The sequence below is a fragment of the Juglans microcarpa x Juglans regia genome, chromosome 4D (assembly GCF_004785595.1).
Source record: "Juglans microcarpa x Juglans regia isolate MS1-56 chromosome 4D, Jm3101_v1.0, whole genome shotgun sequence".
NCBI lineage: Eukaryota > Viridiplantae > Streptophyta > Magnoliopsida > Fagales > Juglandaceae > Juglans > Juglans microcarpa x Juglans regia.
In genome coordinates, this window is record NC_054600.1 from 11792006 (window position 1) to 11816496 (window position 24491).

The window sequence follows — 24491 nt, forward strand, 5'->3', positions numbered from 1 at the left end:
TTGTTTCATTCTTTTATGGGCCTCTTGGCTTCTTATCCTCAAAATTAAAAAAAAACTAAAAATTCTCCAAAATAATATTACTAACCAATTAAGCTTCAAGAATTTTTTTTTCCTCAAAATCAATATTGCACTAGAATCTTCTTCTAATTCTTCTAAACCCAAAATATAAGGTCCTCTTACCAACTCAAATATCCAAACTTGTTCTCATTCTCAAATAGCCGAACTCCTAATTAACTAGGATTACGGCTACTAAGGTCAAGGTCTAAGGAGCTTTTTAGGCGGTGTATTACAATAAATAAAGCATAGCATGCATCTAACAATATATAATATTCGAAGCGGATAACTTTTTTTCTTTGAGTAATACTATGTAACAGATAAGATATATCCCAAATGTTCAAACATATTTCATAATCTTAAGATAACAGACATTCACAGTTACAATGTATGTCCAAAAGATATGTAACATCAGGAGTACTGGAGACGGTACTCCTTAAGTACATGCAAAGACTAATATAACTATTAGGCTAGCCCATTGAGTAGCTCCCGCAACTCTGCCAAGGTAGTCAAAATCTTATTGGTAAAACAAAGCATCGAAGTGATGAGCTCTGCGTTGTTTCGTTTCTATCTAATCAACCTCCTCCAGTCTATCATTTACGGCGTCTCCTGATCTTGGCACATAAACTACCAATCCGGAGGAATGGTAGTTAGGACTACTAAGTGAGATTCGATTACAAATCTCAACAAGTTAATAATTAACTTAAGTGTAAGAATGCATGCATGATAGTACAAACACGAATGCTAATATGAACATGAATAAACGTGATGTGACTTGGCAGACAACGTGACATGTGCTTACATAAATTGCCTTGACATGAAAGGAACTGATTTGACATGAACTGAACTGAATTGACATGAACTTGAACTGTAAAAAAATAACATGACATGAAAATTGAGACTTGAAGCTGAACTTGGAATCTTATTCATAAATAACTGATTAAGTAAACATGAACTGTGATGCTACATAGGTCCCCTTGAGTCGTGTGCTCCTGTTGATACCGCATCACATTACAGGTATCTGCACTAGCTTTGAGTATGTTAACATACGCATCACACCATGGCTATCTTCACCTGCTGTGAGTAAGTAATGTATGCATCTCATGACTGGTATCTACACCTGCACAAGTGCGTATGACATGAAACTGAATTGTGGTTTGGCACAATCGACGTTGGTGCTGGACTTCGCTTCGGCGACCAGTTAGTTAGGCCTCATTCGAAACATGTTGATTGTACTTGTCAACTTAGAAAATTTCACACCAGTTTAGACATTCCAGCATAAACAATAGACTTCCACTAGAATATTGCCTCATCCTAGCACTTGGGGTCATGACAAACGTAAAAGACTTGACTGGCTTGAAAATACTGTTTTCACGACATGTTCTGTACTTGAGACATAACATGACATGAATGAAATGACATATGACATAGCTTGACATGACATGACGTGTACATGAGACTAGTGATGTTGTAGCGTGACGTAACATGTACATATGCATAAATAACATAAATGATAGTTTCACTTACCACTATACACATATAAATAGCTTAAAAGTAAGTTAAAGGCTAACTTACAGTAATTGTAGTGTGACGTAATAAAATGCGAAATAACGAAAACTATAAGAAAATATTTCTAAAGGTTAGAAACTCCTCACTAACATACTTAGAAATATAAAATCACTGACTCATGAAAAAATTATCATTTACCCCTCTATATGTAGGAAATGACCATTTTGCCTCTAATTATACTAATTTAAGGATTTCAAATCCTAATTCCAAAACTCATCAAAATTTACATTCTTCGTGTAAATTTTATCTTAAATCCAAATATCTAATTAGAAAAATTTAAAACGCGACATAGGAATAAGAACCAAGCATAGACCAAAATATACAAATGCTAAAATCCTTAATTTTTGTTTCAATTCTTTCAAACATTAATTTTCATGCCAAAACCGAATCATGAAACATACAAAAAATCATATTCTATGCTTTAATATTATGCTAGGACATTAACAAAACACATTAATAAAAATCACAATTTTCTTCATGCCAAAACATGAAGGTTTTTTACCACAAAGAACAACCCTTGATGTTCTTGGTCTATCATTCTTCAAATCAACTCTAAGAATTCCAAAGGTTCAAAAAATATTCTTAACATGTTCATAAATCAATCATCAGGATTATCATGCTTGAACAAATAAATCAAAGACCACAAAAGTCACAAAATATCATACAACACAATCGGTGTGCACATTTACTCCAAACCGAGTACTACATGTTTTGGTTTTTTATCAAACCATTATATCTAAATTTTTCTTGAAGTAAACCTTTAAGAAACAATATAAAATGCTTCATATTCAAGTCCTAAAATTGATCTAAGCATTAAACTCAAGATTACATGACGAAAATTGCATTGAAAAACAATACAACCCGTGAGCCTCAAGTTTGTGTTCCAACCGGACCTTAGCCTGCGTAAAAATTCAATTCCTCAAGATCACAATCATAAATCCTCAAAATAACTTCATAACACATAGATCAAAGTCCTAAGAAAAAAAATATGTGAATATCAAGACTATAGGAGCATGCTTCCATAATAAAAGATCCAAACTTTTTCAAAACAGAAATTGTTTTTACACCTCCAGTTTCGAACTTTTAATATGTAATAAATCTACATCTAACTTACATGTTAACATGTTAACTTTAAACATAAAAATAGAATTTTCACCAATCAAACTTCCATACAAAATCACAGAAAATATATCAATAGAAACTAGACTCAAAGAAGAACAAGTTTTATGAACAAACTTTTGTGAGAATATATACAAAGGCTTCGAACAAATCAAGCAAAAATGTCCAGAAACTTTTTCTAAAGTCTCTCATTGAGTTCTCTCCAAGAAAGTGAATAAAAAGTGACAAAAGCCTAATGAACAAGCCATGGACGACTCATATACTGCTGGAGGGGCTAAAAGGGGATGTGAGGGTGACCATTTGGTGATGTGTTGTCAGCCAAAACCATGGGTTACAGCACACGATTTTCAGACTGAAGTTGTAGTGTGATGGGGTGGTGGTGAGGTGGCTGATTTCCCTCCCATGAACCACTATTTGGGGCTGACTTGGACAGTGAAAGTACACTCATGGCATGAGGGAAACTTCCTCAAGAATTCATGCATAGGTGGAGCTTTTTGGTGGGCCTTAATTGGCCTAAACTGATTGGGCCTCATTTAGGGTTTCAATAGGGTTTGGTTTCGGGTTTCGATTTCTAACTAGCCCATATTCAATTCATCTTGGCCCAATAAAATACTATGGTATAAAAGAATGGATGAAAGTATAATGACATGAGTTTGGGTGGTTAATAGCTTGTGGAAGTGATTTAATTAAGTGATTAAACACTAGGCTAAACCCGACCACATTTAGGGTTTGGGAAACCGTTTAGGGTTTTGATTTCCACAAAGTATTTGGGGTTTCAATTGGATCTAAAATATTTGGAGTTTCACTGGGGTTGAAACCCTCTTTGGTTTGGCACAAAATTGGATGGTTGGATGGAATAGTGTTTGACTTAGGTGGCATGATCACAAAGCTTGATTTGTCCTTCTTTTCCTTCACATTTCCATCTCATGGTTCCAATTAGTACCTAGTGTTCTAAACTATTCACCAAGTGTGGTTAAGATCTTACCAAATGTCCAAATGAAACTTCTTTAGACTAATTTTGACATTCCATACTGTGATCTAAAAACGACTGGATTACGTGCCACATGGCGCTAACACAGAAGTACTATTCACTCTTGAAAAGGCAAAAATAAATATTGCACTATAAAATCTTAAATAATCTACTAACCTCAAAGTGCATTTCGTTTTGAAAATTTCAACTCCAAAGTGCCTTGAAGAAATTGAAACGCATTTTTGAACAACTGTTTTCCGAAAAATGAAAATCGTTTTATTCCTCCTTAAAATCCTAAATATTTTTTTTTGTGACTAATGACACAAACCGTTTCTCATTCTCACACTCCTAAGTACCTCAAATAAATAAAATCGTATTTGTGGCATCATAATGAGTAATAAAACTGACTATGCTGGCAGACTAAAATCTATGCGATTGTTCAATTCGTGAAATATTTCTGAGAGTTTCACGAGATTTCTCGAGCCTAAAAAAATTCATCTACTAAATTTCTGGACGGGGTGTTACACTTTATGTCTTATATCAAAGGACTGTTGAGGGCTAAAATGAGTAGTGGTATCAATCCTTGTCTAGATCTTGGGAGGGAGAAGAAACTTCCTCAAGAAGCCTCCCTTGGTGGTGGCGGCTTTCAGTGGGCCAAAGATGGGCCTTACCTTTGGGCATAATTTTGAGGTTTCATGGGCTTCACTTTGGGGTTTCGATTGGGTTCAAGCCCAAATCTAATTTTTTTGGGGTCCCATTGAAATTACCAAGATATAAAAGAATAAAAAAAGGAGTAATGAGATGAATTTGAATGGTTAATAGCATGTAGAAGTGAAGTAATCAAGTGATTAAACAAATCGACAAACCCTTAGGGTTTGGGATAACAATTTGAGGTTTGGGGAAACCTCTTACGATTTTGGTTTTCACAAAGGTTTTGAGGTTTCAATTGGATCTCAAAGATTTGAGGTTTCACTATGGTTGAAACCCTTTTTGGTTTGGCACAAAAAAATGAATGGTTGGATGTAATAATGTTTGACTTTGTTGGTATGATCACAATACTTGATTTTCCTTTATTTTCTTCACATTTTCATCTCATGGTTCCTCTTGGTACTAAGTGTACTATACTATTTATCAAGTGTGACTAAGATCTTATCAAGTGTCTAAATAAAATTTTTCTAGACTGATTTGGAAATCCACACTGTGATTTGAAAACGACTGGATTGGGTTATAACACTGATGTTACTATTCACTCTGAAAATGGCAAAAATAGATTTGCATCATAAAATCCTAAATAATTCTGCAAAACTAATAGTGCAAATCATTTCGTAAATTTCGACTCATAAGCACCTCGAATAAGCAACTATCATCTAGAAAACGAAAATTATATTATTGCGTCGTGAAATCTTAAATATTCATCTAAGACTGATAGCGTAAACTGTTTCTCAATCCTATGCTCCTAAGTACCTCAAATAAATAAAATCGTGTTTCTATCACCAAAGTGGATAAGAACTGACTAAGTTGACATACTAAAACCTACGTGATTGCTCGATTTGTCACACCTTTCTAGAATTTTCATGACGTTCCTGAAGTGTAAAGAAATTCATCCACTGAATTTCTGGCGGGCTTTTACGAACTCTCTTTTGCATTTCAAGTATTTTAATAAAAATTGACTTTATTTATTTATAAAATCTTTTGTATCTATCGCTTTGTTAAGAAAAAAAATTAAGTCAAGTTTAATAGATCACCGTTCCAAAGATTTCAATGGGGGAACAGAGTGTTCCACTATATTTCTGGCTATGCATGAAAGTTATCAAAGTCAAGCCAAATGTTAATGTAAGTTAAGTTTATAATATGATGTGTTATTGCCACATGGGTTTAGTTATGTTTAGACATTTGAATAAGTAATTTTGTCACTAGTTTATATTACTTTATTACATTTTAGTTTTTATTTTATGAATCTTTGTCAATCCATGCAAATCTCGCGTGTGGACATTGCGCTATACAAATGAACGTAACATTCCGTGAGTACTACAATACTAAACAGGTTCAATCATTGTTTCGATCTCTCTGGTTTTGGCATTGATTTTTTTAATTCAGAAACTTCTCTTTATTATTATTTCTGAAATTTACAAAACCAATAATAATAATTTTATTTTTTAAAAAAGAAAAAGAGCAAATCGTTAAAATCTGTGAGATGAGATGTTGAGAAATTGTTAAAATATATTATAGGACCCAATCCAACGGCCATAGGGATGAGCTCTAAAAGCTGAGAGTACAACCAGTTGCACTGTGGCGACTGGCGAGACGTTGTACAGAAACACTTTCACATTCCGTTGAGAAAGGCATACAGAGAGCGAGAGAGAGAGAGAGAGAGAGAGAGAGAGGACTTGGTTAGTAGCCACTAATTGGCGCGAAACGAGAGGGAAGCAAACCGAACTTAAAGGTATTCTCGAAGAATGTCACTCCCCACAAGCCATTTTGGATGGTATCCCGCCATTCCCTTCCCAAACCACGCACATACATCTGGGTTACTCTTTCTTTCTCTCTCTCTCCCTTCCCCACACTCCCTCGCCTATTTTTCCCAGAAAATGGCATTTCTCGGCTTTCTTTTCGACCATACTTTGAGTCCATTTTTGTTTCTATTGATTATCGTCAAAAGGGTCATTGCCTTTTGTAGTGTCGATGATTAAGAAGTTTGGCGTTTCCCTGCGTTTTGTTTGACCATACTTGACTACGTTTCAATTTTCGCCAAGATGGTGGGCTCCTTTTTGGTTCCTGTGATTAAGAATGTTTGAATCAATCCGATGAATTTTATGAAGCGAGAGCTTATGCGTGGCTGAGCCTTGATCGAAATCTTAAAAATGGTATGCTTGCTGCGCTTAAGTGCTCGATTTTGTTTTAGTTAATCATTTTGGTGTAAACTATACTGTTGAACTCTTTTGGATGCCCCCGTTAATTGTAACTGGTATAGTTATTACGAGTTTCTAAATATGATTAGTCGTCTTTACTTTTTCAGTGTACTTTAAGGCTCAATCATTTCTCCTTGATTTGTGTTTGGTAAAACTTATGGGAGCATTATCCTTTTTAAGACAACTATATGTTGAAACTTTACAGCATGAGAATGCATAATTACAACGATGAGGAACGATTTTTTTTTTTTTATAAGAAACAATTCCATTAAAACAGAAGTATCAATACAAACGATGATTATCCACCCATATAACAGATTGAATAAAATCAGGAGCAGAGCCTTCCACTAATATCTAGAACAAACGATGAGGAATGATTGTTTAATTTGCATATTTTTGGAAAACCTTAGCTTGTGGGATTTAGAACAGATGTTAGCATTTACCATTGAAGGGAACCAGCTGATCAATCAGCCATAAAGAGGGTTTGATCTAAAGTTACTAGGGGTGTAACCGGTCCGGTTTTGGATAAAATTTAGGACCGAACCGGTATGTACCGGTTTTACATTTTTCAAAACCGATTACGCCCCGGTTACCCTCCTAAACCAGTATCTCCGGTTTGACCGGTTTCCGGTCCGGTCCGGTTTTTCGATTTTTTTTAAATGTAAAAATATATAATAAAGTATTACCTCTTATAATAAAATGTTATTAATAATTTAATATATATTTTTGTGTTTAAGGCATATGATCAATTAAATTTTCATCTTTAAGATTAAACTTTTATTTTATAAATTATAATAATATTATCGTATATATAATTATATTAATAACATATAATCAAACAAATTACAAATGTTCATATTTAAGATTAACATTTCATGTTATAATTTATAAATTATAATATGAAATTATTTCATATATGATATATAATTATATATATTATATTTAAAATTTAATATATAATTACATATTATATAATATATAAAACTTATATATATATATTATTTTGTATAATATATAAAATTAATTTTTATATTTTTTTTTCAACCAGTCCGGTTCGGTCCGGTCTAGTCCCGGAAACTACGAAACTGAAACCGGACTGATTCCGGCTGGTTTTCAATATATAGGAACCGGTTCCGGACCGGACCGGTTCAAAAACCGGACCAACCGGTCCGGTTCAGTCCGGTTTTCCGGTTTAAATTTACACCCCTAAAAGTAACATACTTGATAGAAAGTTTCAAAGCGTCCATTCTTTTGCCAAATATAAAAGGGTAACAATACCAGCAGTTAAAGATAATGATAAAGGATTAACATCCTAGAGAACACTGAATATACGACTCTTGGGAAAAGATTATGAAGAGTTTTGATCGTGAGGATGCTCCTATGCTTTCTTAGCTAAAACTAATGCTGTATTCTTAGACTAATAATATATATGAATACTGGAAAGATGGGTTTTGGAACAAAAACCTCCTTAATGTGTGGCGGTTTATAGCCAAGTATTAGCAAATTTCAAGGATTGAGAGGCGTAACCTGCAATTTGGCCAATGTTCATTCCAATGAAGATGTAGCCACCAACAATTTCTACATGATGCGTGTTTTGGTAACTCAAAATAATATAACTTGTAATCAGTCTATAAGATAAGAGGAGGAAAAGAGGTTTAAGAAAAGAGAGACGAGGAGGGCAAACAAGGCTAGCTGAAATCAGATGGTGTTGGGAAATTCAGATGCGGTTGCATTGAAGCAATGGGATTGTAATGAACAGTGGATTTGGTTTTCTAATAAGCCAGCTACTCTCTGTACCATTTTGCAATCAAGTATTCTACCATTTAGCTGTCTATACTCTTCACATATTAAGCTTGAAGCTATATCTGGAAAGCTGCATAGGTCATGTGTTCTGAAGACATTACTGTGTTGGAAAAAGTTAAAACTTTCTTTTAAAACACCTGATACATGGTTTAACGTAAATGTAAAGTTTCTATTAGCACAGAATTTCTCATGATTATATTCAGAGCTATGTTGAAGTTTTATTTATTTATTTTTATTTTTTTGTCTATAACTAAGTTTTAAATAAACTTTCTTACACAATAATTTCGTGCTCTGATATCTGCATGCATCTGTAGGGAACTCCGGTGAATATCATTGTAGGTTCCCATGTCTGGGTTGAAGACCCAGATTTAGCTTGGATTGATGGGCAGGTGTCAAAGATTAATGGACAGGAAGCTGAGATCCAGACTACCAATGGGAAGAAGGTTTCCAGTTACATTTAGTTTCTTTCAGTGTTCTTTGATTGGAATAGAAATAAGTTGTTACTGGTGCTTCAGTCTAACATTATAATTGCATCCTTGATGTTTAGTCCCCCATATTGACAAATTAAATATGCATTTTTGACTTTATATTATGGGTTGCGGTGGAGGAACAGGTGGCTTTTTGTTTTTCACCATTTCGTACATCAATTAAATTTTACCATAAAAAGAACTATCTTCTAGTTGCATGTTTTTATCATATTTGGTGACTACAATGGATTCTTTGCTTTGTCCCCATCAATGATTTGGATTGCTTAATGAGGTTTTTTTTCTTGTTATCTACCATTTGCCCCTGCCAATTGTCTATAGCCCCCAGTTAGATACTGGAAAGAATGAGGAAAGGGAAAGAAAAAGTAAAGATGCACAGAAAAGGGAGCTCTATATTAGCTCTAGCAGCATTTCTTTTCTGTCCACCGTTGAGCATTACATTACTGACTACTGAATTTTCAAGCTATATCCATGAAATTTTTTTATTTAGTTTTCCGGAATGTTCATAAGAAAATCTCTCTCTCTCTCTCTCTCTCTCATTCATGTATTTGGCTTGCTTGTGCTTCATGATTCATAAACAGTTCAAACAACTTTAAGTACTGCCTTGAGAGTCATGGGTATCCCTTTTTTCCTTTTAACAACAATGAATGTACATGTTTCTCTTTCTCTACGATCAACATTGAGAAAACTTTGTAAGTCATAGTTATCCCTTACTTTGCCTATTGGTATCGGTTGTAGTATCAACTAGAAAACAGATCTTAGCTTCACAGTAATCCTTTTAAACAAAATTCTATTACTTATATGTTTCTTAGACTGTTCTAGATGCTGAGATTCATGTTTCAATTTTCATAATTCTAAGGTGGTTGCAAACCTATCGAAGATCTATCCAAAAGATATGGAAGCTCCTGCTGGTGGAGTTGATGACATGACAAAGCTATCTTATTTGCATGAGCCTGGAGTTCTGCAGAACTTAAAAATTAGATATGAACTGAATGAAATCTATGTAAGCTTTCCTTCCCTCCATATTTATCAAGTAAAACAAAAACTTATCATTCTCAGCAATCACTCTTTTTTCTGAAACCTTGGTCTCCGTAACAATATGCATCTCTTTTATGTTGTGCCAGACTTATACTGGAAATATTCTAATTGCCATAAATCCATTCCAAAGACTTCCTCATATTTATGATGCTCACATGATGCAACAATACAAAGGAGCTCCATTTGGAGAACTAAGCCCTCATGTTTTTGCAATTGCCGATGTTGCATACAGGTTATCCCCATTCTCCAATTTTTTTTTTTTTTTTTGGCATTATATTCTTTTATCAGCAAACCAGCTTTTAATGGTAATGCCTATACTAAAATCAGGGCAATGATCAATGAGGGGAAAAGCAATTCAATTCTGGTCAGTGGTGAAAGTGGAGCTGGTAAAACTGAGACCACGAAAATGCTTATGCGATACCTTGCATTTTTAGGAGGTCGGGTTGCTACTGAAGGACGGACAGTTGAGCAACAAGTTCTTGAAGTATGTTCAATAACCTAGATCTCATTTTAAAATGAAATTCCCATTACTCCATGTTATCTACTATTGTTTACATTTCTTTCATTTTGCATTTAATGATCTGACTGCAGTCAAATCCAGTCCTTGAGGCATTTGGAAATGCTAAAACTGTAAGGAATAACAATTCCAGGTGAGACACTCTTCCACTTAAGCAATAAGGTAACATGCAGACTTTATTCCCCTCCACATCCAACTAATCAATTAACTTTAACTTCAAAGGTTTTTTATCCAGAGATGTTTCATAATACTGTGCCGATGTAATGAAAATAAGCATTTAGCCAAATAGCTGCATATCTGCCAGATTTCTCACTGATGGTGCGATTATCAGTCTGACCTGAGCGAAGCCCTTTTATGTCATATATAACAAGCCACACATAGTCAGTTCCTTAGTCAGAGTGGTTTGATCCTGTTTCTATAAATAAATGTTGTTGCAGCCGTTTTGGAAAATTTGTAGAGATCCAGTTTGATAAGCATGGAAGAATCTCTGGCGCAGCCATCAGAACTTACCTTTTGGAGAGGTCCCGTGTTTGCCAAATTTCTGATCCTGAACGCAACTACCACTGCTTCTACCTTCTTTGTGCTGCACCACAGGAGGTATTCTCCTTTTGGAATGGAAGATTTCATGTGGTTTTCAAATTATCACTTGATTCGAACATTCGTCTAAAGTCGTTTATGTTGTTGACAGGAAATTGAGAAGTACAAGTTGGGAAACCCTAAATCATTTCGCTACCTTAACCAGTCAAATTGTTATGAACTGGTTGGTGCAAGTGATGCTCATGATTATCTTGCCACAAGGAGAGCAATGGACATTGTTGGGATTAGTGAAAAGGAACAGGTTCAGCCTTTTCAAAAGGAAACATTAACTGCTTATTGCATAGATAAGAAAGAATATCTTCTGACCACTCACCTCTCACTCACAGGAAGCAATTTTCAGAGTTGTTGCTGCAATACTTCATCTTGGCAATATTGAGTTTGCTAAGGGGAAGGAACTTGATTCATCCGTTCCAAAAGATGACCAAGCCAAATTCCATCTTAGAATGACTGCAGAGCTTCTCATGTAGTACTTTCATCCTAATAACATGACCATGGTCCATTTTCTTATATGTTCCCTCTCGTTCAGTTGGAATGATTGAATTTTTCTTTATATCAGGTGTGATGCTGTGGCCTTGGAAGATGCATTATGTAAGCGTGTCATGATCACCCCAGAAGAAGTCATAAAACGCAGCCTTGATCCTCAAAGTGCAGCAATTAGCCGAGATGCTTTAGCTAAGACAGTATATTCTCGACTATTTGACTGGTAAGACAGTATCTATTGTGGTGATACATTCAGATTTATCACCAGGTTTTCAAAATGGTTCTTGATCACTATGTGAAACACTATGGACATGGTAACTTAGATATTCATCTAATGCTGCATGACTTTCTGATTATATGCAGGTTGGTGGATAAAATTAATGTCTCAATTGGACAGGATCCTAATTCAAAATCTTTGATTGGGGTTCTCGACATCTATGGTTTTGAAAGCTTTAAGACTAACAGGTAACATCTCACAAGTACGATAGATATAGTTATACATACACATACATATACATCCGTACATATATTGTTGAGGATATTCAAGCAAATAATTCTTATGAGTTACACATTTCATTACAATTTGATATTACCATACAATGTGCAGTTTTGAACAGTTCTGCATTAATTTCACAAATGAGAAGTTGCAGCAACATTTCAACCAGGTAATGTCTCTAGAACAAATCGAGTACTTGTGCTTCAGTTTATTCATTCTTTTTAACTTAACTCTTTCTGGTGATTACTTTCAGCACGTTTTCAAGATGGAACAGGAAGAATACACGAAAGAAGAGATAGATTGGAGTTACATTGAGTTTGTGGATAATAAAGATGTATTGGATCTTATTGAAAAGGTCAATCTTCCTTCCTTCCATTAGCAACCTTCACCATTTGTTTTGTTATCTGATCCAATCTGGACACAGTATCATTAAGGAACCAAGTCCACACTTCATTTATCTAGCCAAAAGGTTACTTTCGAATGTATTTGTAAACACTTCCTTATTGGGTACCTCTTTCCTGCGAAAAATACAATATAAACTGTTCTATCTTCAAACTAAATCACCATAGAGGTGGATGAGTGGTAAACCATCATGGCAATTGCTCTGATGTAATAGTGCCTCCAAACTCATACAGTTTAATTTTCTGTAGGAATTTTTTTTTTTTTTTTCCAAGTTTGTTATTAGTAGACAGGCATATGCTAAACATGTCAACTTGCAGTGCTCTTTCACTAGTTTTGAGTAGCTTGTTGGGTCCATTTTGTAAGTTTAGATTGAATATCTGCTTCAGGGCTAGTATTTAACTCATGTCTTTTACTTGTAATGCTTATCTTTTGCAGAAACCAGGTGGAATCATTGCTCTACTCGATGAGGCTTGGTAATATGTTGTTCTTTCACTTCTTCTATGAAGCTTTAGTTTTTCTTCTAAAAGGAAGTTTATATTAGTTCAGTTGCTGTTTTCATTTCTCTTTTTGGGTTGAAAATTCTAAGAAATGCCCAAGTTTTTGTTGTATTGTGTTGAACTTCCAGATTAACTCCTAGTCGAACACCAGATAGATATTTCATGTCATTCTTACTAAGTCGTCCCTTTTCTTTTTCAGCATGTTTCCGAAGTCAACACATGAGACATTTGCAAACAAGCTGTATCAAACATTTAAAAACCACAAGCGTTTCATAAAGCCAAAACTATCTCGCACGGATTACACCATTGCTCATTATGCTGGAGAGGTATGATTGACTACCAAGGCATCAATTGTGGCTTGTGTGGGCTACTGTGGCATAGTAATTTTTACCCGGGTTCCTCTTTTTTGTTTCAGGTGCTATATCAATCCGACCAATTTTTGGACAAAAACAAGGACTATGTGGTCCCTGAACATCAAGGCTTGTTGGGTGTTTCCACATGTCCTTTTGTGGCAGGCCTTTTCCCTCCACTTCCAGAAGAAACAACTAAATCTTCAAAGTTTTCTTCTATTGGTTCTCGTTTTAAGGTACTTTGATTCTGTGATCTTGGTGGTTAAGGTTGTAGATATGCCTGAAACTATACTACACTTGAAGTAATGCATCTGCATGCATCAGCTCATCTCGCTTCTTTTAACAATTCAAACCTTTTTATGCTGCAAGAACATGAAAACTAAAGTTTGTTTGATTAACGTTTGCAGGTACAACTACAGCAATTGATGGAAACATTAAACTCTACTGAACCTCACTACATTAGATGTGTGAAGCCAAATAACCTTCTAAAACCTGCCATATTTGAGAATGTCAGCATCATGCAACAACTGCGTTGTGGTGTGAGTAAAATTTGATCTCTCTCTCTCTCTCTCTCTCTCTCTCTCTCTCTCTCAAGCTGGTGTTCTGAAAACATATCCATCTCTCTTAGTTTTATTTCTTTTTTATTCTTTGAGAAATTCTATTTGCAGTCCTCACTTAGGGACTGTATGTGCAGGCCCTTCATTAAATGAGAAAAATCATCATTTTAGGAGGGATATTTTTGTAATTTTAAAGATAAAATTGCCTAGGCTTGCATTACAGTCCCCAAATGGGGACTGTACGTAGCATTGCTCTTGTTCTTTTCCCTTTCTGTATTCTGCTGGACTGATGTTAGTCCTTGTAGGGTGTTTTAGAGGCAATCAGAATCAGTTGTGCTGGATACCCGACCCGTCGTCCTTTCTTTGAATTCATAAATCGATTTGGTCTTCTTGCTCCAGAGGTCTTAGAAGGAACGTAAGTACACTCTTTTCGCATATATTTCCATTCATGTTTAAAAGAAGTTACATATAATTAATTGCATGAGGGTTCTACTTTCTTGATGTGTTTCATCATGTGCAGAAACAACGAAAAGGTTGTTTGCAAAAATATTCTGGAAAAGAAGGGGCTTAAAGGGTTTCAGGTAAAACATGGAGCACCTTTGCTGATTTTAGAAACTGCTGATAAAGTATTACTGCTTCTCTTTCATTCAATCTCGTACAAGCTTCTATAATTACTTAAGCTTTATCAGTGTTACATACGCCCATGCACTGCACATTGCAGCAGGGCTTTATTTATGTATAAGCCATGCATGCATGGATGTATATGTTTCTAATTATAATGAATGTCCATTGATCTAATCCCATAATGTGGCCTAAGGCATTGTTGAATGGGGCAAAATGGTTTTTCAGATAGGCAAAACAAAAGTGTTCCTAAGAGCTGGTCAGATGGCTGAACTCGATGCACGGAGGGCTGAGGTACTTAGTCGCGCGGCAAAAACTATTCAGTGGCGCATTCGAACTCATATTGCTCGTAGACATTTTGTTGCACTGCGGAAGGCTACAATAGATTTGCAATCTATATGTAGAGGTGAGCCTTTAACTATATGAAGTATTTCCTTGGGAGAATTAGGAGAATTAGGGATGTTTGGCAAACATGAGAATTCTCAAAACATCTCATAATTTCATTCCCAAACATCACTCAAATACAAAACATTTTTTAATTTCAAATTTTCAATTTTTTCATCTAATCATTACCTAATTATTATTCAAATACAAAAATCAATACAACTTTTTCAAACTTAAAAAAAGAACACAAAAATCAATACAACGTTTACAAACTTCAAAATAAAAATTATATTAAAAAATTATATTCCAACAATTTTTTAACTTCATCTATTCACTTTCACAAAGTCCAATACAATACTTATTTTAGAAAATATTTTTATTCAATTTTTTCTCTCTCCTTTCCCATAACCCAATAAAACATCTTCGCTCAAACTATTTCACTACTTTTCACAAAATTCTGAGATGCTCCAAACATCCAAACATGTCCTTAAATCTATAGTCCCCTTAATGGAATGATATTCTTATTTATTTGGTATTTACTTGTAGGAAGACTGGCTTGCAGACTTTTTGAGTTCTTGAAAAGGGAGGCAACTGCTGTGAAAATTCAGAAGCACATACGAAGATACCAAGCCAGAAAAACCTATTGCAATCTCCATCTCTCTATGCTTGTCTTGCAAACAGGTTTAAGGGCATTGGCTGCTCGTAAAGAATTCAGACTTAGAAAACGAACTAAAGCTGCCATATTTGTCCAGGTCATTCACTTCAAAACTTATTTCGCCTGGAAATCTACTCGTATACTGTTATCACTGTCCAAAAATGAAAACTCACTTTCTAACATAATGCAGGCAAGATGGCATTGTCATAAAGCTGCATCATACTATAAGAAGCTTAAGAGAGGTTCAATAGTCACACAATGCAGATGGAGGGGACAAATTGCAAGGAGAGAACTACGGAAGCTCAAAATGGTTAGTATTATACATTTTCCTGCAATATCATATAAAAACATATATCTGGAGAAGGTTATGCAAGGCACTATCCTTGCACAAATTTAAAAAATACAAAGTAAAAAAGAGTTCATCTCACTGCACAGATTTTTTCTCAATTACTGAAGGTTAACAGTCAGCTTTGTAACTTGTATCTTTCACTATTGTATACATGCGCTTTATATGCCTAGGTTGACAAGTATGTTGATAAGAATTTTTGTATGATTTATGTGAAACTATAAATTATGTCAAAAAGCTCATACTTTGGCCTATTGTTTCTATTAACCCCCAAGATAAGATTTCCTATTCAGTGCCTTAAGTCATACTTTTTTCATCCAAGGAAAATAACAAACAAGAAAGTGAGATTTCATAGGCATAGATATCATCACAGTCATAATACATGCACTAATGTTGACTTGATGATAGGATGGTAGACAGCATAATACGTACACCAGGGCTCTTTTCCAAAATTATACATGTGTAAATGATACTGGAAGGATCATAGGTACAATGGAAATGTAAAAAACTAGTGACTCTTTATGTCATCCTTGGCATCTTAAAAGGTTGAATCATGTTATTTCTTGTTGTAACCATCATAGTCATAATCATCTTATTTCTTCTGTTTCCCAACTATAGTAAAGATAGAATTTAAGAAGGGTGCTGCTAGCAGGCCGCCCAGCAGTAACCGCTAGTGTATTTAAAATTTCTCTTTTTTCTTCTATTTTCTTTTCAACATTTTTTTAACATTCTCAATCATTACGAAAAAAATAATAAAAAATACACAACTTCACTAATAGTCACTTCCTCAACCATTAAGTAAAAAATAAATAAAAATAATCAAGCGGTAAGTTTGAGCGGCTCCACTAGCATTTTCCATTTAAGAAATATAATCATTCTCTTAAATATTCATTCAAACAAGTTGAGGTGTAATATCAAATCTTTCAAGATTATGGAGCTATTTAGCATGTGCATGTGATGGAGTGCAGAGTCTCATACTGTTTGTCTCTTCCGTTCTATTTGACTAATTCAATAACTGACATAAAAGAATGTTGATCCCACTATTGGCATGCATGGTATACCAAGTAAATTTTCTCTACATTGAGAAATTTTTAAACCCTGTTTGTTAATTATATCCTATATCTTCTTTTATATATAACATCTATGGGCAATCTTTTCCAGGCTGCAAGGGAAACCGGTGCACTTAAAGAAGCAAAGGATAAGCTTGAAAAAAGAGTGGAGGAGCTCACTTGGCGTTTACAATTGGAAAAACGTTTAAGGGTAATACCAATTTTCTACAGATAGGTAGTTTTAGGCATAGAAGCATACACTATGACACCTTGCAAAGAAGCTCTATGCTAATGCACCATTTGCTTTTGTATCTATTAAAATATGCTTTGAGACTTCAAAGATTTTTAGTGACTTTTGTTTGACCTTTCACCATCTGAAGAAGAGACACTCATTTCTGCTTTTCTATATGTATATTATCTCATTCCTTAATGTCACATATGCAGACTGACCTAGAGGAAGCAAAAGCACTGGAGATAGCAAAATTGCAGAATTCATTGCAAGAACTGCAGAATAAAGTTGATGAATCAAATGCATTACTTGTCAAGGAACGAGAGTTTGCAAAACAGGCTATTGAAGAAGCACCTCCTGTTATCAAAGAAACTCAAGTTCTTGTCGAAGATACCCAAAAAATAGATTCTCTAACAGCAGAAGTGCAGAGCCTCAAGGTTAGAAACCTACCAAAAACTGCAGCTAATGTCTTCTGTGGGATCAAGTGTGTGATATATAGTTTTCCTTTTGCTACCATATAAAACTAGTTTTTTGGTTATATCATATATGATGCATGAAATGGTAAATTAAACTGTCTATTGATGATAAAGTTCTTAAAGACAATCTGCATCTCACATAACTGTGTCATGTCATGATAATTGAAACTTTGGTGGTTGACGTATATGGTTGATAGTTATAAAGTTAAGACAGAATATTTCTGGCAATTCAACAGAGGAAGAAGTTACTTCACATTTCTCGTGTTTGTTAAGATGAATACTTGTTTGATCTCTTTTGTGCCATATGAAATTTACAAGACTAGGTATTTCAAATTTCAGAGGACGATACAGTGGTAATAATATTGGGGGACACTAATGTTAACTTTTTCTTGCAGTTGATAGATTCAAGTCACTTAACCTTAATAATGATAATTTTCAAGTACTATTTTTAAATAATTTTTGAAATGGATAAGGCAACCTAGCTGGCAACATGTGGTACAAAGGTTGCTGGATATAAAATTAAAAAAAAAAAAAAATTCATTGCAGACTATGTGGTGACATCTTGTCAAATTTATAATGTGTCTTCCATTGAGATCATTTGAAATTTGAAAAGTTCAACATTTTCTGCAACTTACACTGCTTTGTCAATGAAATGGCTAACTGACTTAGGTAACAAGACATGGTACATGGTCACATGTTGCAATTTGATTTATTACGCTATTTATTCGGCATCACCATTGCTGATTTTTGGTCACTCTATGAATGGATATAATTAAGTTTTCCAAAGAGTTCATAGAGTTCTTTGGCTTTTTGTATGCTTACATGGACATATTCTATATGTTATTTATACATAAGGATATATCATGGCCATTTCAACTAGTGATCTAAACTGGGCTCATGCCAACACAGGCATCATTGGAGTCAGAGAGACAAAGAGCTGATGACTCTAAAAGAAAATACAGTGAAGCTGAAGCATCTAGTGAAGAGCGATGTAAAAAATTACAAGAAACAGAGACCAAAGTTCATCAGCTCCAGGAATCTTTGACCAGGTGATATGATTCTTCAAGAATGGCACACTCGTACTTATTTTACATGTAAAGAAATTAATTTTCACATGTTTTACATAACAGTTTCACATACTTATCATGCCTAAAAAAAATCATGACTCTTGAAATAGTTTGGCATCTTCACACAACTATTCAATCAATATGGTTGATACTAGAAGCACATCCCAAATGGAGAAGCATATATATTGACATTCCTAAATGTGTTTTACCCTTTTTTTTTTTTATAGTTAAGTCTTAGAAGTGATGTTACATCTAAATAATGATTGATGAGACAATTCAATTCTAGATGTAACGAAAAACTCTTTTTCATTCATTAGAGTGATTAAAAAAAAAACCCAGACAGAAACCCAATGTAATGGTATTCCTCAGTTTTCCCAGCAAGAATGAAAGAACACAGCAAGAACTACTTCAAGAATGAAAACTAACAAAATCAAGAATCGAAACAATGAACAAGGAACCCAAGAACCTTCTTATTCTTGGAAGAGATTTTCGAGAAATCTCCAACCTCCAAAGTACACTTGAATCTCAAGAACTCAGAACTAAAGCTAAACTCGCATTTTCAGTCTTTTATACAAGTTTCCTATGCAGAAGTAAAATGACGTAGTTTACAAGCCATTTACACAAACACAACACCCCTGCATCTATATCTCTTCTTGCACCATTTCACTTAAATCCTTTACGCACCGTTTTGGATCTTCATACTGTTAATATCGTTGCCCCTTCCGAAATGCACAGAATCACTTATTCATACTCACCATTTTATTCCACCTACAGGTAATATCGTTGCTCAACCCAGATCAGGCCTACACTTCCAGACTTCTAACTTCATTCACTCCCTCTTCTCATTCAATCTTCCCCTTACACCCAATGGATTTCCCTTTTGCCAATTTATTAATAGTAATAGCAATAAACTTACTCACAACCTCTTTGCAAAACCTGTCACACATTAGATGTAATAAACAAAGGAAAAGATGGAAAAAAGGTAAACTTGACTAAAGTGAATATTAGACATCTAAATGATAGGATGCTTACTTCTTGGAAACTCCGTTTGGCAGAGACAATTAAAATTGTCATGAGCATCTACTTGAGTGGCACTGTTTACTGGTCCATTTGATTTTCCACATTAAATTTGAGTAGTTATTGCAATGCCAACTGTGGTCCTTATGATGGATCGTTATCTTTCTTCATACATTAATTATAAAAAAAAAATCTTTCTTCATACATTACTTCATCAAGCTGCAAAACAAAACATAAAGATTACCACTGACTGTAAATTGTAAGATCAGATTTCAATATGAGATAGTGGGCCATTCAAATTGCATATGACACTCCATACAAATTAGCACACTTACATACAAAATAAAATCTGCAAGAACCGAAAATATGCTGTTCTTGAAATGATACGTAAGATTGTGACAAGCCATTTTAAGGCATGTTTTTCCTGCTATCCCTTCAACTCCCAATGTTTAATCACTGGCTTTTTAGGATAAACTACATTATTGAAACCATTGGAACATATTAAAATGCATTTATCTTTTTCTAGCACCAATTCACATATTTAAAATTTCAATTTTCTTCATGGCCATATTATAGAGGGAGTTATATTGCGTAATTTGATTTTAAAAAAGTCATCACTTGTTTAATTTTTCGTACTTAACTGGACATCTAGATTTCTTTGATTAGGCTAGAAGAGAAGCTTACCAATTTAGAATCGGAGAATCAAGTCTTACGTCAACAAGCTGTATCCATGGCACCTAACAAGTTCCTCTCAGGACGCTCTAGATCAATCATTCAGGTAATTAATTAAGCATCAATATCTGTGATTGACTAATTGTCCCAGATAGCGTAGAGATTATCTGGTTCTTTGATGTATGGCAGAGAGGTCCTGAAAACGGTCATATTGGAATGGATGCAAGGGCAGCTTTGGTAAGCAAAGCTCTCCAAAACATTTTCTCATTTTATACTCTTTAAGAAACAAGATATAGATTATAAAAGTAAACTTGTAATATGAGCTATCTGAGTGTTCCTGCTTGATTTTTCTCTATTGCTGATCACCTGGTAAATAAATCAGGATCTGCATAGTCCTTCAACAAACCAAAGGGATCTTTCTGAAATAGAGGAGAAACCCCAAAAATCCCTAAATGAGAAGCAGCAGGAAAACCAAGAGTTGCTCATACGATGTATTGCACAGCACCTCGGCTTTGCAGGGACTAGGCCTATTGCTGCCTGCATCATATATAAATGCCTTCTGCACTGGAGATCATTTGAAGTTGAGAGAACTAGTGTTTTTGATCGGATCATTCAGACAATTGGCAATGCTATTGAGGTTTTTAATACCCAAATTTATATGCCAAGTACTTTGTTTTGTTTTTCAGAAACCTGTTTTAACTTTATTGTTTCCATTTGGATTTCAGACCCAGGATAACAATGATATCTTAGCCTATTGGCTATCCAATGCATCAACACTTCTCTTACTACTCCAGCGCACATTGAAAGCAAGTGGTGCAGCTGGAATGGCTCCACAACGACGCCGTTCATCATCAGCTACTCTATTTGGGAGGATGACACAAGTAACTATAAGTTTCTTGTCAATATCTACAGCTATTCATAGAATTTCGATTCTTCAGTTGATTCATGTTTTTTCCATTATTTTCATTTAGAGTTTCCGCGGTGCTCCCCAAGGAATCAATCTTTCTTTAATCAATGGCAACATGAATGGTGGGGTGGATACATTACGGCAAGTTGAAGCCAAGTACCCGGCTTTGCTTTTTAAACAGCAGCTTACAGCATATGTGGAAAAGATCTATGGAATGATTCGAGATAATTTGAAGAAAGAAATTTCTCCAATGCTTGGATTGTGCATCCAGGTTGATCAAATTATTTTACTTGCTTTATTCCTATCAAATTCTTTAAACTAAAAACTTTCTTATTTGAATCTGATGAAACAGGCACCAAGAACATCCAGAGTAAGCTTGGTTAAGGGGTCACGTTCTGTTGCAAACACTGAAGCCCAGCGAGCTTTAATTGCTCACTGGCAAGGGATAGTGAAAAGCCTTGGAAGCTTCTTAAACACTTTGAAAGAAAATCATGTTAGTGGAATTTCTTTTAGCTCTGTTCCTTTTTTTTCATCCTATAAGGTGGAAGTATTTTGTCAGTGTTGGAACTAGTTGACGTAGGCTGGGATCCTGATGAGCCAACTCTGGCTTTGCTGACCATGATTAACGGATTAACTAAACCCTGTTTTGGTAGATCATGAATTTCATATATTTGGTTTTACTGAATTTCATTTTGAGAGTGTACTTTCAGAAAATTAACTTTTGCTTAAGATTGTTTTCTTTTCTCTCCTAGGTACCCCCATTTTTAGTTCGTAAGGTGTTCACACAAATATTTTCTTTCATCAATGTTCAGCTATTCAACAGGTGTAGCGTCTATGCCACAATTTCATTTTGCTTTTGGGTTGTAAATCTAATGCAAGTAGAAATTTATCTTTTATCATTTAGCATAGACCATTTTTTATACAGTCTTCTGTTAAGGCGAGAGTGCTGTTCCTTCAGTAATGGTGAATACGTGAAAGCTGGGCTGGCTGAATTGGAACATTGGTGTTATATGGCCACAGATGAGGTACCTTGAATTCACTGCCACATACTCTGATATTGTGATATACCTCTAATAATTAACCAAAGGGTAAAAAAAAAAAAAAAAAAAAATCAGTATGCAGGTTCTTCTTGGGATGAGCTCAAGCATATTAAACAGGCTATTGGGTTTCTGGTATCCTTCTTCTGTTCTTGGTTATTTTCCATTTCTACCAGATTTGCTTATTACAATGGTGGAGCAACTAATAGTCTTCTGAAATATCCAATTTCCTGATTCAGGTCATACATCAAAAACCAAAGAAAACACTAGATGAAATCAGCCATGATCTATGCCCAGTGAGTAATGCATTAGAAGCAACGAATATACTTCATTCTACTTTGCCGTTACTAGCCAAAAATTAGTAATTCAACTTTACCTCTTCCCAGGATCTCATTGAACCTAATTTCGCAATTTACAGGTCCTCAGTATACAGCAGCAATATCGGATCAGTACAATGTACTGGGATGATAAGTATGGCACGCATAGCGTGTCCTCAGATGTAAGTTTTTGATGGATGTCATTACCAAACTATGTCCAGAGTGATCTTTGTCCCTACAGGATTATCGAATTTCATTTTTCACGAGATTACAGAATTTCCACAAAACTGACCAACATTGAGTTTACCATCTTAATGTTTCTGTCTAGGTTATTTCCAGTATGAGGGTGCTCATGACAGAAGACTCTAACAATGCAGTAAGTAATTCATTCCTATTGGATGACGATTCAAGGTTAGTGACAACATTCAATTATGTGATGATTCCATCAACCTCTCCTTTCGTGACTGCTTCAGTTTGATTCTTTGTTATGATAACTTACCTGCCACTACTACCATCTCTGGTGCAGTATTCCGTTTTCAGTTGATGACTTATCAAAGTCCATGGAACAAATAGACATCTCCGATGTTGAATCACCGCCGCTTATTCGTGAGAACACAGGCTTCACTTTCTTGTTGCCACGTTCAGACTAGCATTGTCGCTCCAGAAATGGATTGGTTTTCCCTCTATCAATCTCCATACTCGAGATGTAGATTTACAAGACAACCTCTATTGGGAATGTCATCACCGAGTTGTAAAATATATTCATTACTCTCTAAACGTTTTCGTTTTTGAGATTACCTTTCTACTTATAGTTCATAGTTCATTGTTGTAAATCTTCTTTTTGTAAACAAGTTTTTGTTGAAGGGAAAGAAATCAACAGCGTATAGCCTTACATAACAGATAGCGCCCTCTCCTGTTTAAAGAGGTTCTTAGCTTCTACTTGTACAAGTCGCATACCCGTTTGAAGCTCAGAAAAATTGTTAATTTTTTATTTTATTTATAACCTTATTATAGATTTTTTTTAATGTTGCATTGTTCGATTGCTAACTGTAATAAATGAGATATAGAAGAAAGAAGAATAAGTGTTATATAGGAATGAATGCAAAGTGATCTATACTTATAAAATTTCAATTTGTATAATATTTATTAATATGAACTTTCAAATTATTTAAAAATAAATGACTAAATTTACAATCATTTAATGTAGAACTAAATGAGGTGGCTCAATACACATAAAGCAAAGAGTAGTGTTACATATGATTACAATTTTAACTTACACTTTTACTTACAAGATTCATTTTGTCAGTTTTATCTTTAAATTCAAATTTTGAATTTCAAATTTCATAATTTCCAGCATATCAATAACTGACATGTGAAAAAATAAGTTTTTTGTAAGTTTTTTCTTTAAGTACAAATAACATTTTTCTAACTCAAATGATTGTTGAGAGATTATTTGATTACATGACTATCAAAGATGCTTAGGAATCACATTTATTGTACATACCATAATTTTAAATATTTTACATTTATTGTACATACTGTAATTAGAGAGAATATTTTTAGGCGATTATGTCTATGCTTAAATTAAGGAGCTTGATTGTTGTAAATAGTTCTATATAATGAAGAAAATGCTCAAAAAAGGGCACACACTTTTGACCACAACTCTCATATTGTGTTTTTCAAATTTGAATATTGTGGTTTTGACATGGTATCAGAGCCCCTCTTTGGGTTTTGACCATCTTAGTATTCTCATAGTTATCTTGGTGCTTCCATGTGTCTTATTGTTACTCGAATCATCTTAGGCTAATCATTTTTCTTTGTGACTTATTTCTTTGACGCAATCATGGAGAAATCAGAATTTACTTGAATCA

At 34.6% G+C, this 24491-nt stretch overlaps 1 protein-coding gene across 1 annotated transcript; it reads left to right on the plus strand.

The window, feature by feature from the left end:
* The first annotated feature begins 5983 nt into the window (after positions 1 to 5983).
* Positions 5984 to 23795, plus strand: LOC121260867 (myosin-11-like). Its single transcript, XM_041162921.1, has 37 exons — positions 5984 to 6576; positions 8739 to 8867; positions 9769 to 9912; positions 10034 to 10179; positions 10275 to 10431; positions 10539 to 10597; positions 10902 to 11061; positions 11153 to 11302; positions 11388 to 11524; positions 11618 to 11764; positions 11905 to 12006; positions 12149 to 12206; positions 12291 to 12392; positions 12875 to 12912; positions 13136 to 13262; positions 13352 to 13522; positions 13694 to 13825; positions 14149 to 14258; positions 14364 to 14424; positions 14693 to 14870; positions 15395 to 15813; positions 17011 to 17109; positions 17343 to 17564; positions 18513 to 18652; positions 20354 to 20465; positions 20549 to 20596; positions 20742 to 20996; positions 21085 to 21240; positions 21331 to 21537; positions 21619 to 21759; positions 22019 to 22089; positions 22192 to 22291; positions 22382 to 22438; positions 22543 to 22599; positions 22722 to 22802; positions 22949 to 23031; positions 23147 to 23795. Exons 1-37 carry the CDS (start codon positions 6574 to 6576, stop codon positions 23268 to 23270), a joined length of 4683 nt encoding a protein of 1560 aa, XP_041018855.1. The 5' UTR covers positions 5984 to 6573; the 3' UTR covers positions 23271 to 23795.
* The last annotated feature ends 696 nt before the right edge of the window (positions 23796 to 24491 follow it).

Bases quoted from the DNA above. Each gene is read 5' to 3' on its own strand.
- LOC121260867 (XM_041162921.1), top strand. The intron at 11,525-11,617 runs GTAGTACTTTCA...TCTTTATATCAG, and splicing joins ATGACTGCAGAGCTTCTCAT to GTGTGATGCTGTGGCCTTGG. The intron at 22,090-22,191 runs GTGTAGCGTCTA...TTTTTTATACAG, and splicing joins AATGTTCAGCTATTCAACAG to TCTTCTGTTAAGGCGAGAGT.